Here is a 13995-nt window from a genome sequence, read left to right on the forward strand (position 1 = left end):
GGGGTCTTCTCTACTGAGTGAAGTTCTTCTGACTTCATTCTGCACAATACCTGGAGAAGCTGGTTTTCCATCAAAACGACCCTCTGAATCGTGGCAGGACCATCACAAGAGAGCTTTTGAATGGCGGGGCTATAAGCTCTTGAAGGTTTGTATAGTTTGTTCTGTCCACCTTTGGTTCAGTCTGAGTCATAATGTGTTTGTTGTTCATGCTTGGCCAGGGGGAACGTTGGCTGGAAGGATATAACTGACACTTTAAGTCGATTCCTATCTCGTTTGAGGGCAAATGCCATCATTTGTTCCTGTGTCCAGGAAAGAACTGCCTAGAATGTCAGGATTTTGTTATTAGGAATCTCAGGAGCCCTGGTGGGATAGTGACTATGCACTGGGCTGTGATTTGAACAGGCAGATAGTTTGAAGTCACCAGCCACGCTCTGGAGAAGAGATGGACCTCGCGGCTTCTGTCAACAGTTACAGTCTCGGGATCTCGCAGGGGCAGTGGGGTCGCTGTGAGTCAGCAAGGACTCGGGGCCAGGGGGGTTAGTGTTTTTAACGGGTCATGGTGTCAGTGTTGTCCTCTCTCAGGGGAATAACTCAGCTGCATCCCCAACATCGCTCACCAGGAGGACTCCCTCTGCTTTGATGCAAGCGGTCCAGATCCCTGGCGCAATGGAAAACGGTTCTGAGAAGCCATTGTCATGGACGGTGACCAACGCTGGCTCCTTGCTCGGCAGGAAGATGACGCTTTTGCTTTGAGCAGCACCTATCAGAAGGAAAAGGAGAGGGTAAGGCTGGCTGCCAACGTGGCGATTGGGGATATTCTGTTTCCTCTTCAGTTTACCTCTGAAAACAAGGTTAAGATGGGTCACTGAGCTGTCAACCTTCACCAATCTTATTGGGAAAAAGCACGTGTGTTTGCAAGTATATGCATAAAACAGACATTGCTATAGATGTGAGCACTAGTTATCTACTCTGGGATTTGGGTGATATTTTTACAAGAGAATGTGTGAAAGGCATGCCATTTAATCCACATTAGCTGCTGAAAAAAATATCTGGAGTGTAGGGAGTATTCAATATATTGTATTAGCTATCAAATTATTCTCTTCTTTTGCATTGATCTGTAATTTCGGGTTTGTAACTGAAAGAACTTGAATTCGTTTTTGCTCTTTTGTGTTCAGGATGCAGAGCGCGCCCCCTTACGTAAAATGATCAGGGGGACCCAAGACCACCCCTGAGGCAAGCAGCGAGCCTTCTTCCTCTAGGCACAGACCTGTCGCCAGGCCTGCTGCAGGAGAAGCTCCGAAGCCACACATGGTTGGTATTCAAGAGTATGTTACCACCTCCTAAACCCGAGCCCTCCAGGGCTGATGAGATGAAGTTCCTCTCTGTTTATGAAATGTCATCAAATGCCTATGTTGTGCTCCTGCGCCAGAGGGCAGGCAGGGAAATGCAAGCAGCGGCCCCAATCCTGAGAGTGCCACCAATCTGCTCTTCCTCTAAAACAGGCGTCCTCAAACTATGGCCGGTGGGCCACATGCGGCCCGCCAAGGACATTTATCCGGCCCGCCGGGTGTTTTTGCCCCGTTTGTTTTTTTACGTCAAAATAAGATATGTGCAGTGTGCATAGGAATTTGTTCATAGTTATCTTTTAAACTATAGTCCGGCCCTCCAACAGGTCTGAGGGACAGTGAACTGGCCCCCTGTTTAAAGAGTTTGAGGACCCCTGCTCTAAAATATGGGAAATATGGGGCTTTACAGGGGAGGCCTGTGGTCTGGAGCCTTCAACGGGCATGGAGTTCTGGTCTCCTCTCTCTCAGACGGACTTCCGTGAACACTCAGGCACACTTCCTTTTTCTGTGGGAAGTTCAGAAATAAACAAAATGATTGTATCTGAATCCAACTGAAGCTTCTTCTGAAGAAGACATATTTCTACAAAGCCTTGCTTCCTCTCTGTCACCCAAGAAAGATCTCTCATTAAATGCCAGGTGTGAGAGTCAAGGTCTGGGGAGTGAAATGGAGTCAAGGTCTGGGAGCTGGAATGGAGTCAAGGTCTCGGGGCTGGAAGTGAACAGAATCAGTGAGACCTTGATTCCCTGGTGGGGGAGCCGGGCTTATCAGGGGCAGGGAAATCCGGGACAGTGCACACGCCGGAGGAGGCAAAGCTGACGAGGGGAGTAGGTACCGGGGGCTCCTGACGCCATCCTGGGGCTTAAGAAAGGGGACTCCGGAGGAGGAGGAAACAACCCTAAATGTAACCCAATCACTGGGAGATAGCCGAGGGAGAGCTGCCTCTGTGTCAGTGGGAGGTGTCCGAGTTTGGAGTCCGAGGGCACAGAGTTGTCTACAAACACGTTTCCCAGACCTGTCGGCTCTGTTTCCTCCCCACCATTCACCACCTTCCTCATGCCGCAACCCTCGAATACAGTACCTCATGTTGTGGTGACCCCCAGCCACAAAATTATTCTCGTTGCTACTTCCTTAACTCTCATTTTGCTACTGTTATGAATTGTCAGGTAACTATCTGGTCTGCAGGATGTATTTTCATCATTACAAATTGAACATAATTAAAGCATAGTGATGATTCACAAAAACAATATGTAAGTATACATTGTGAAATATCTATTTCTAATTACAAATCAATGAAATTTTGTCTTGAAGCATGGTGTGGCATGGGTAACAGTTTTCACGCTGGGTACTCGTATGTGGGCATATCTGCATGTGGGCGGACCTGCCTGGAGACTGATAGGGGAGCAGTGTCTCTGTCCCTAAGACCATCGGAAATATGTGTTTTCCTAAGACGACCCCTTAGGCGACCCCTGTGAAACGGCGACCCACAGGTTGAGAACTGCTGCTCTAGAAGTTCTTATGCGATGCCTGTGAGGAAACAGTGCTAACAGGTTATTAATTCGTCAGGGTTCAGCCTTCTAGATTTGTCTGACCCCTCTGGGGAATGCCTGCCATGAATGTTGTGGCAGTTACATCATCTCCTGTCAAGTTGCAAAGGGGTGGAATCTAACCTGTCAATCAGGCCATAGCCAATGAGGCCTCCATTTGGGCATGACCTTCTCCTGAGGATTCAAGGAACTACTGTATTCCTCTCTGGAGGTGGGAAGCCTTCTCTGCTTTGTCTTCCTGCTGACAAGTCACATGGAGCTACACTGATGCAGTCAGAGACCTGGAACTGGAGGAGCCACATGGAGACCCAGACCAGTGCTGAGATGCTTCCACCACCACTGGATCCACAAGACTTTCCACCCACTGGCCTGTGATCTTCCTGCATTCAGCATCATTGCATGGCTATGTGAGTGTAAAGAGGAATTTATGGACTAGTATTGACATATGAGCTAATATCAGACTTATGGACTCGATCTGGACTGGGCTGGGATGCTTTTCTTAATGTACAATTGCCCTTTAAAATAAAGTTCTCTCACACACATATGAGTCTCTCTGGATTTGTTTCTCTAATCAACCCAGACTAACACAGTTGCTAAAAAAAAAAAAAAAAAAAGCTTTGATTTTTGCCTCTAAATCACTGGTGTCATTGTGTGTCTTTGGATCCCCAGTGCTTCCCAGAATCTGCTTCCAGGCTGATGGATGCTTGAATTCCTTACAGAATAGACCTCAGGCTCATCTCTGACTATGGCCAAGTAGTTCTTTTCTGCTGTCCCCTTGCCCTCAGAAATCCATCCTGGCTTCCCCCATTCCTAAATGAAGTTTACAAATCCTACCTGGAGCTCTCTCTAGGACCTCATGCTTTCCAGAACTCATCTTGAGAATTCCTACCAGTACCAGTTGCTCTTGAGTTGACGCTGACTCATAGTGAGTAGGTTGCCAGGTGTTTACTCATAGACACCTCTGGTGAGTTCTAATTGCCAACCTTTTGGATAGCAGCTGAGCACATTAACCATGTGCCACCCTGAGATTCCCTGCAGCATTCCCACCTGGACCCATTCTACCTTGAAACAATGGGAGGATGGAGCGCAGTAGGCGACGCCTCTCAAAGAGCACGGCAAAGAGGATGCTGCCTTCACCCTGAAGAAGCTAGGAGTTAGCTCTTCCCTGTGGTGAGATCAAGACTCTGCTTGTTCTATTGACTGTTTCTAATTCTAGTTAGTGATAAGGTTAATGATGAAATAGAAATATGCAGAGTCTCTAGAGAACCAAACCCAACCACAATGAAGGACCTTCAGAATCATCCTCCTGAGACACAGACTTAAAATCTTCTGAAGATTGTCAAATGTGTGGAAACTGGGGGGAAAGTGCTGGTTGTTTCCAAATTGCAAAGAAGATTTAAAGCACACCTACCTGCCTTATCCGAGAGTGGGTAAATAGTGAAATGGCCAAATACTGAGTCAGGTCCAGGGTTAATATATCTCAGAACAACACGAAACAAGGACAGCTTTGACTTCCCCACATTCAACAGGATCTTTACTTCATTCTGAAAAATACCAACAAGCCACAAAGGAGAGAAGAGACTCCAGGTTAAAAGACATGCTAGCCAGATAATGACGACATGCTATTCCAGTGTCGCTAATGGTCTTTCAGTCGCACATGTGCACAGTTACAAACTCACTCCACTCATCAAGCACACAAGTAACCAACGCTAGCAAGATGGAAGCAGACAAGGCTCACAATGAATTAAAATCACTTATAGTCACAGTTACAGGGACTGTGACCAGGTAGGCAGAGTGGAGTAGCAGACGGACTAGTCTAAGGAAAGCCACCATGATGGGGACAACCACCACTGGGTGGGAAGCACAGAAGGACAGAAGAGAAGGAACAGAACATGCATGATTTACACCACCATCCAGGGACAAGGAAAGGTCCCTCCAGGATCCCCTGCATATACTTACCATTCTGACGGTCGCCAACACCCCTGGCGGCTAAGGAAAGGTGACAAACTCCAAACACCTCAGAGGTAAAAATCTACTGTAACTAAAACATGCCTATTGCGTCTTAGGAACATTCTTCTCCACCTCTTAGCCACAGAGAAGGTGGGCTTCTCAAGCCAGAGGATGGGGTGTGTGGACGTCCAGGCCCCAGTCCTTCACATCATCCACTGTGAGCACTGCAGAGCCGGTGCTCCCACGGGAAGGAGCCCCCAAACCAAATCAGTCCTGGTCGCATCAGCTCCAACGCCAAGGTTCAGGAGTTTGTGTGTCACGGTAGAACTACGCCCCCTGGAGTTTTCCAGGGCTGGGGTTTTCAGGAGTGGATCCCCAGGCCTTTCTACTAAGGTGTCTCTGGGTGGATCCAAACCAACAGACTTTTGGTTAGCAGCTGAATGCATTGAGCGTTTGCACCAGTGAGGAACTCCGCAGGAAAGAGATGTTCTTGTCAGGTGCCGTCAACCATAGCGACCCCGTGTGCAAGAGAACAAAGCACTACACGGACGTGCACCATCCTCACAAGTGCCTCTGCTTGAGCCCACTGTGGCAGTCTTGCCAGTCCTTCTCTCCTCTCTTTCACTGCCCCTTGACTTTCCCGGGCATGCTGTTCTTCTCTAGCAACTGGCCTGTTCTGACATGTCCACAGTCCCTGAGACGCAGTCTCCCCATCCTTGCCTCCAAGGAGCACTGTGGTCACAGTTCTTCTAAGACAGACAGACTTGTTGGTCCTTTGATCTATCCATGCTACTTCCAATATTCTTCACCACATCCATTCTTTTTCTGTCTTCCTTATTCAATATCCAACTTTCATAGGCATGTGAGACAATTGAAAATCGCATTGGTCGGGTCAGGCACATTCTAGTGCTCGATGGAGCATCCTTGATTTTCAACACACTCGAGAAGAAGTCTTACGCAGCAGATTCACTAATGCAGTGCATCTTTAGATTCCTTCACTGCTGCTTTCATGGGCATTGATCGTGTATCCAAGCAAGAGAAAAATCATTGATCGCTTCCATTTTTTCCCCCAGTTATCATGATGAGCCCTATTGGTCCCGTGGTGAGGATGCTGGTCTTCTTCACATAGAGTTGTAACCCATACCAAAGGCCACAATTCTTGATTGCCATCAGCAAGTGCCTCAAGTCGCCCTCCCTTTCAGCAAGCGAAGTTGCACCATATGCACGTCATAGGTTGTTCAGAGGCCTTCCTCCAATCCTGATGCCACATTGTTCTTCCTATAACCCAGCTTCGCTGATGATGTGCTCACCATACAGCTTGAATAAGTACGGTGAAGAGATTCAGTCCGATGTACACCTTTCCTGATTTAAACCATGCAGCCATCAATCCCCGGTTCTGTCCTGATGCATGTCCAGGTTCCACAGGAGCACGATGAAGGGTTCTGGAGTTCCTACTCTTCTCAAGGCTCTCCAGAGTTTGTTATGATCCACACGGTCAAATGCTTTGGAAAGCGTAGCCTATTGAATTATGGGCAACACACACCCTATGTCCAGACCCTGCTGTGGCCTGTGGAAAGTCCAGGAACTTTGGAGATGCCCAAACCAGTGACCTTTTGGTCTCTCCTCCAGCACCTTTGGTTAAGACGCAGGGGACACTGGTTGAATGGGACATCGTGAGCGTAAAGGCTGACTTTTGGTCACATCACTTGATCTGGTTCCCAGTAGAGGAACGCCAAGTGAGCCTCTCAGCTTGACTGGACACATCTTTAAGTGATAGATCAAAGTCAGAAAGCAAAATACAAAAAACGTATTAGGAATAGAGTCAGGTGGTGACTCCAAATACACCACTATGGGCCCTCAACCTAAAAATACTCCCCAGAAAATCCACCGCTCGAATATATTCCTTGTATTTTCGGTTTCCCCAGTGAGGTGGTACGTTCTTTGAGGAAAGGGGGCATTCTCGAGATCTGGGTCTTGCTGCTTGCTGAAGTGCTCAATACGTAGTTATTTGCTACTTTGACCAAAAAAAAATCCACTCACTCCTTTGTGGCAACCTCGACTATTTCAAATCGTAAACACGCAGAAGACATCGCCCGTGATTGGGTTCTATCATCCCCACCCTATTCCGACTTCTAGAACGTGCTCCATTCTTCTGAATCTTAAATGAACCCCAGAGCACTGCTGTCTTGGGCAAAAATGGAGAAAGAGCAAGATATCTTAAGATGATAAGTACTACTGGGAAAGGAACTTTGGTGAAAGGTTATGGCCCAGTAGAAGCCACGTTAGAACCAATGGAAGTCCCAAGAGGACCAGGCATCTGTCTTCAGATCAACAGCAAGTCTGCAAATGACCACTCTTAGGTTACTGGTTTTTTTATGGTAATGTCACTTTTCCTATCGTGTTCTGAATGCCTCCACTGACGAAGCGCAGCTTGAAGAAGCCAATCACAAAGAGAAATTCTGAGAACAAAACTACTCAAAGAGAATGCATAATTTTTGAGTCATAAATATTACATTAAGTTCTGGAGGCAAGTAAGTAATATAGAGAACTCCTTAATCATGCCAATGCAAAGCCAAGATATGCGCAGTAGAGAAGAATGAAGGGAAAACATATGGGAAAAGAAAGCTTATATAGCACCAACGAAAACCCATCCTTTACCAAAATTTCTACGCAAATAGCAATTCAGCGTCTTTTTAAAAAAGTGTCTGATACCAAGGGCTCAAATAGAAAGCAAATATTTTGAGAATCTTGATGGCAACATATATAAAAATGTGCTTGACATAATGGATGGATGTATGGATTGTGATAAGAGTTGAACAAGCCCCCAATAAAATGATTTTAAAATTGTCAAAAACTATGAATATACAAGCTTTATTGTTCTTATTTAAGCCAAATCATTTTTATTTTTAAAAAAATGGTTTTCAAGATTAGGCTATAATACAACCTAGTCCCATTTAGGAAAAATGTCTCCAGAGGAAAACACCATTTTTCTTGAATTCCTTCATTTTCTGACTTGATTAGTGGTCAAATTAACGTAATAGTGAACTGTGCACTCTATAGTGAACCATATCAATTATAATCCAAGCCTACTCTGAACCTTAGCCAGCACCCCAAAAAGCAAGAATTCAGGTATTCATTTGGGGATGGTTCACTTCTGGGGAGGTCCATGGTGAGTGTTACCGGTAAGGAAGCGGACTACTCTCATGCCATTGTCTCACGGGGTCACCTACCTGTGCAGGGCTCATCTGGGCATACCCTCTCCAGCTAAAGTCAGGAAACTGCAGGGTGTCATATCCAAAGTGAACGACTTCCCCTTTCGGGGTGGTACCATCTTCTATCTCATACTTCATATGATGCAGATCCGGAAAATAGTAGTTGTTTTCAGGCCTTTAATAAATAAAAAGTAAATGTTGATGTTTATTAGCCATCTGAATACCCTTTCATCCAAATCGTTAAAAAGAAACTGTGTTTCAGAGTAGAACTGAGCTCCATAGGGTTTTCATGGCTAATTTTTAAGAATTAGATCACCAGGAATTTCCGCGGATGTCCTTCTGGGTAGACTTAAACCTCTTACCTTTTAGTTAGCTGCCAAGCCAAGCCTATTAACTTCCAGTGGACACCACCCATGCACGCCTTAAATTCCAATAGCTACTGATAAAGGACTCCCCGAAAATTGGGAGAGTGCATTAAATAAAGATGAATGAGGAGGGCCCCTCCTTTTTCAAAATTACTGCTTTCACTCAATGTAAGCATTCACAGAACACGCACCCATCACCTACTCACCCCAAGAATTGAAATGGGAGGATCCTTGAGCATAGCCCATAGTGACAAAACTCTGCAATATGGTCTAAACAGTTGCCAACAACTTAGAAAGGTCAAATAGGTTATTTAATGTATTCATTTAGATACATGAATTCATTCACTCATTGTGCATGTACTTCTTGAACACTTAGATACCAGTCACCATACACCATAGTGAACAGAATATACTTAATGTACAATATTGATGTGTTAGATACATAATTTTATATATATATAGAGAGAGAGAGCATTTCAATTACTTTTTGATGCCTTGTGTTGTTTATTTTTTAAAAACGAGATGCCATTGAATGATTTCCCCCCCCCAATAATGATCCTGATAGATAAGGATTGACCACAGTCCAGAGCTTGTGTGGCATTTTATATATAAATTATTTTTTATATTCAGAATAACACATTTTGATATGTAGTCATAAGCTAAAGCCATAAAGATCAATTAGTTAAAGGAAATAAAAGAGCATGTTTCCTTGCAACTGGGGATGGTTACTCTTTTTGTGGAGGTAAATTATCAAGAGTCTTAAAAGTATTTGTACCTGTTAACCCAGGAATTCTACTTCCAGGAATCTATTCTCAATAAAATTGTGCATAGCATCAAATAACTAACACAAAAGATTTTAAATAATAAAATCATTGAAACAACATAATGACACAGTAATTATAGAAAAAACTGTATGTCAGAATAGAACTGTAATAAACAGAAGATTTTTTAAATCATTTTTACTCATATGCTTTCTAAAATTTCTACAGTGAATATAAAATATACTTCCTATGAGACAAAGCATTTAGAAAATAAAATGAACTTGCATACTTCTAAACATTTAAGTAAAGCTACAAATGTTAAGATAATATCGTAGACAAGTAGTTGGCATGCCTAAGTACCCTCAAAATGCACCATTTACAAACCTGGGGAAAAGGTGCTGGCGCACATACACGGCTGGGTCACTAACCCTTCTTTATGTTATCATTTGCCTCTAAATCAAGAGCTGAGTCCTAAATTTTAAATTATGGATGTACAGACATATATGAAGGGGCTTCAAAAAGTTCACAGAATTGAAAGGCGATGGAATTGTCCATGAACTTTTGAAACCCTGTTACTGTCCAGTGCGTATGCATGTGCACACACACACAGGCATACGTATATGTGTATTTGTAATGTAGAAAGTCAATCTTTTTGCCCCAGGGTGAGAAATTTCATCTCGATTGGGTTGTATGATTTCAACCCTCAATCTAACCAATCCCTTACTTAGCTGAAAGGAGACAAACATATGCCGAGAGCTGTTGCTGTGATTGTGCTTGTTGTGGGTGCCGTCCGTCCATGGAGCCGGTTGTGCCCCAGATCGCCCCTGTGTCTGTAACAGAGCAAAGCCTGCCAGACGCGGCCTGCGTCATGCTCACAGTCCTTCCTTCCTATGTTTGTGCCGTTGCTGCAGCCACGGGGCCCATCGCTTCGTGGGCCTTCCTCTTTGCCGCTGCCCCTCTGCTTTACCAAACATGATGCCCTTTGCCAGGGAGTGGTCCCTCCTGGTAACAGGTGCAAAGTGCATGAAATGAACACCATCCTTGCCTCTAAAGAGCATCCTGGCTGTACTTCTTCCAAGACAGTTTTGTGGTTCTTGTGGCCGTCCGTGGGACTTTTCACTACTCTTTGCCAGCACTGTAATTCAAATGCATCGGTTCTTCTTCGGTCATCCTTATTCAATGACCAACTTTCACATGCATATGAGCCAAATGAAAATACCACGGTTTGGGTCAGGTGCACCCTGGGCCTCAAAGGAACACCTTTGCCTGTCAAGATCTGAAAGAAGTCTTGTGCGGCAGATTTGCCCAGTGTTAGGCACCATCTGATCTCGCGACTGCTGTGTTCTAGGAGCACAACTCTGGATTCAAGCAAGATGGGATCCTTGACAGCTTGGTCTCTCCTCCATTTATCATGGTGCCACCTCTTGGGCTGGTCTATTTTCTGTGGAGTTGTCATCCATGGGCTGCACGCCTGGATCTCCATCAGCAAGTACCTCGAGTCCTCTCCCTCCTCTGCGTATCACAGCTTGTTAATAAGCCTCCTTCAATGCTGATGCTGTAGTCGTCTCCCTACAAGTCAGCTTCTCTGAGTACAGCTCACCATACAGCTTGAACAAGTAGGGTAAGAGGCTACAACCCTTGGCACACACCTTCTTGATCTGAAACCATGCTCATAAAGGGGGGGGGGAGGAAGCACAATTTTATTTATGTAACTGTCGCTTTACCAGCATACGTTTGGAAAGAGATAAGCCATGCGCACAAATTGCTTATGGACCTATTTAAGAAGGCCCTCTGGTCTATCATGAACTTGGCTGGTGGAAAAGAAAACACGTCTACAGACGTGTTCCTCTTCCCATACCGTCTACTGTGTGTGGCACCGCTGCCATACTTGCTGCTTCGTTGCCATCCCTTTGAGGTTTGTGTCCACTTTGTTCTCGGACTCCTACGGTTCACTTACGCTTGCTGTCTATGAAACAAGGGACTGCTTTCCCCATCACATGGTTTTTACCCCTTCCCCAGGTCGCACACCTGTCCTTTCTCAGATCCCTCACTCAAGGCCCCGAGGGACAAGTAAGAACGGAGTCTCTTTGGCAAGGTGAACACACACCTCTCCTTACTGCCCCTCTCTGCAGGCTGGTCCATCGGCTTTGCTCTCTTGGGCTCTGACTTGTACACAGAAATTCTGCCTTGTGAACCCACCCCAGTGCTTCCTGGTCTCTTCTCACTCCTCCGGGCTATTGTACCTGTACCACGGTTCAGGGGAAGCCTTCCGTGATCTATGACATGAAACCTGTTTTGGGGGGCAACGTTACTTCAGAGACAGGAAGGAATATCTAAGGTAGTCTTCCACAACATTAACCCAAAACTCAGGAACCCCTAAAGACTCACCGCTGGCACGTCTTCCCCACAATGTGCTGTCGGCATCTGCATTCCCCAGAGGTCCCGCTGCACAAGGGCGTCAGAGCACCCCCAATGTCACACTGACACCCTAAAGGTCAGTAAACAGCAGTAGTTAGCCATCACACCATATTTTATGGGTTGAATCATATCCCTGAGAATAGGTATGTCCAAGGCCTAACCTACGACCAGTGAATTTGACCTAACTTTTTTATTTAAACATTTTATTAGGGGCTCATACAATTCTTATCACAATCCATGCATATACATACATCAATTGTATAAAGCACATCTGTACATTCTTTGGCCTAATCATTTTCTTTTTTAACATTTTATTAGGGGCTCATACAACTCTTAGCACAATCCACATATACATACATCAATTGTATAAAGCACATCCGTACATTCTTTGCCCTAATCACTCTCAAAGCATTTGCTCTCCACTTAAGCCCTCTGCATCAGGTCCTCTTTTTTCCCCCTCCCTCCCCACTCCCCCCTCCCTCATGAGCCCTTGATAATCCACAGATTGTTATTTTGTCATATCTTGCCCTATCCGGAGTCTCCCTTCCCCCCCTTCTCTGCCGTCCATCTCCCAGGGAGGAGGTCACATGTGGATCCTTGTAATCAGTCCCCCCTTTCCAACCCACTCACCCTCCACTCTCCCAGAATTGCCCCTCACACCCCTGGTCCTGAAGGTATCATCCACCCTGGATTCCCTGTGCCTCCAGCCCCCATATGCACCAGTGTACAACCTCTGCCCTATCCAGTCCTGCAAGGTAGAATTCGGATCATGGTAGTTGGGTGGAGGAAGCATCCAGGATCTGGGGAAAAGCTGTGTTCTTCATCGGTACTACATCGCACCCTGACTGACCCATCTCCTCTCCTAAATTCCTCTATGAAGGGATCTCCAGTGGTTGACACTTGGGCCTTGGGTCTCCACTCTGCACTTCCCCCCTCATTCACTATGGTATATATATATATATATATATATATATATATATATATATATATATATATATATATATATATATATATATATATACACACACACACATATACACACATTATATATATTCTTTATTTTTTGCATGATGCCTTATACCTGGTCCCTTTGGCACCTCATGATCGCACCGGCTGGTGTGCTTCTTCTATGTGGGCTTTATTGCTTCTGAGCTAGATGGCTGCTTGTTCACCTTCAAGCCTTTAAGACCGCAGACACTATGTCTTTCGATAGCCGGGCACCATCAGCTTTCTTCGCCACATTTGCTTATGCACCCGTTTGTCTTCGGCGATTGTATCATGGAGGTGCGCAGCCAATGATATGATTTTTTGTTCTTTGATGCCTGATAACTGATCCCTTTGGGACCACGTGATCACACAGGTTGGTGTGTTCTTCCATGTGGGCTTTGTTGCTTCTGAGCTAGATGGCCGCTTGTTTATCTTCAAGCCTTTAAGACCCCAGTCACGATCTCTTTGACCTAACTTTTACATAGCATCTTTGTGCATGTAATTGGTTGTCCAAACGGTGTAAGGCAGGCCATCTGTTTGAAGCCATTCTCTCTGTCATAATTTGCTAGAACCTGATCACGAAGTGTCAAAGGGACCAGGTATCAGGCATCAGAGAATAAAAACTTATCATTGTGAATGAGGGGGAGTGAGGAGTGGGGACCCAAAGCCCATCTGTAGACAACTGGACATCCCCTTACAGAAGGATCTCAGGGAAGAAATGAGCCAGTCAGGGTGCAGTATAGCAATGATAAAACATACAATTTCCTCCAGTTCTTAAATGCTTCCTCCCACCACTATCATGATCCCAATTCTACCTTACAAATCCGGCTAGACCAAAGGATGTACACTGGTACAGATAGCAACTGGAAATCTAGGAAACCCAGGACAGATGAGCCCTTCAGGATGAGTGGTGAGAGTGGTGATACTAGAAGGGTGGTGGGAAGGTAGGGTAGAAAGGGGGAACCGATGACAAGAATCTACATATAACCCCTTCCCTGGGGGATGGACAATAGAAGAGTGGGTGAAGGGAGACGTCGGACAGTGTAAGACATAACAAAATATTAATAAGTTATAAATTATCAAGAGTTCATGTGGGAAGAGAGTGGGGATGGAGGAGGGAAAAAATAAGGAGCTAGCACCAAGGGTTCAAGTAGAAAGCAAATGTTTTGAGAATGATGATTGCAACAAATGTACAGATGTGCTTGACACAATGGATGGATGGATGGATTGTGATAAGAGTTGTACGAGTCCCCAATAAAATGATTAAAATTTTTTTTGCTATAGCCTGAAAAGACTAATACAGTGTCTCCCCGCCCCCAATGCTACATTCTTGTCTTCCCTGTACGGGAAGAGACCATCAACAATCCCTTGGCTGTGTACATCTCCTTTCCTCTGTCGGACAGGGGCTTGA

At 45.2% G+C, this 13995-nt stretch overlaps 1 protein-coding gene across 1 annotated transcript in view; it reads right to left on the bottom strand.

The window, feature by feature from the left end:
• Positions 1 to 11659, bottom strand: part of LAMA3 (laminin subunit alpha 3) — a 149107-nt gene extending 137448 nt beyond the window's left edge. The window contains exons 1-4 of the mRNA XM_075532900.1: positions 11568 to 11659; positions 8072 to 8228; positions 4303 to 4435; positions 618 to 760 (exon numbers count right to left, since the gene is read on the bottom strand). Of these exons, the coding sequence (XP_075389015.1) occupies positions 618 to 760; positions 4303 to 4435; positions 8072 to 8191 (396 nt within the window). The 5' untranslated portion in view covers positions 8192 to 8228; positions 11568 to 11659. The remainder of the gene's footprint in view (positions 1 to 617; positions 761 to 4302; positions 4436 to 8071; positions 8229 to 11567) is intronic.
• Positions 11660 to 13995: the final 2336 nt, after the last annotated feature.

Source organism: Tenrec ecaudatus, chromosome 15, assembly GCF_050624435.1.
Source record: "Tenrec ecaudatus isolate mTenEca1 chromosome 15, mTenEca1.hap1, whole genome shotgun sequence".
NCBI lineage: Eukaryota > Metazoa > Chordata > Mammalia > Afrosoricida > Tenrecidae > Tenrec > Tenrec ecaudatus.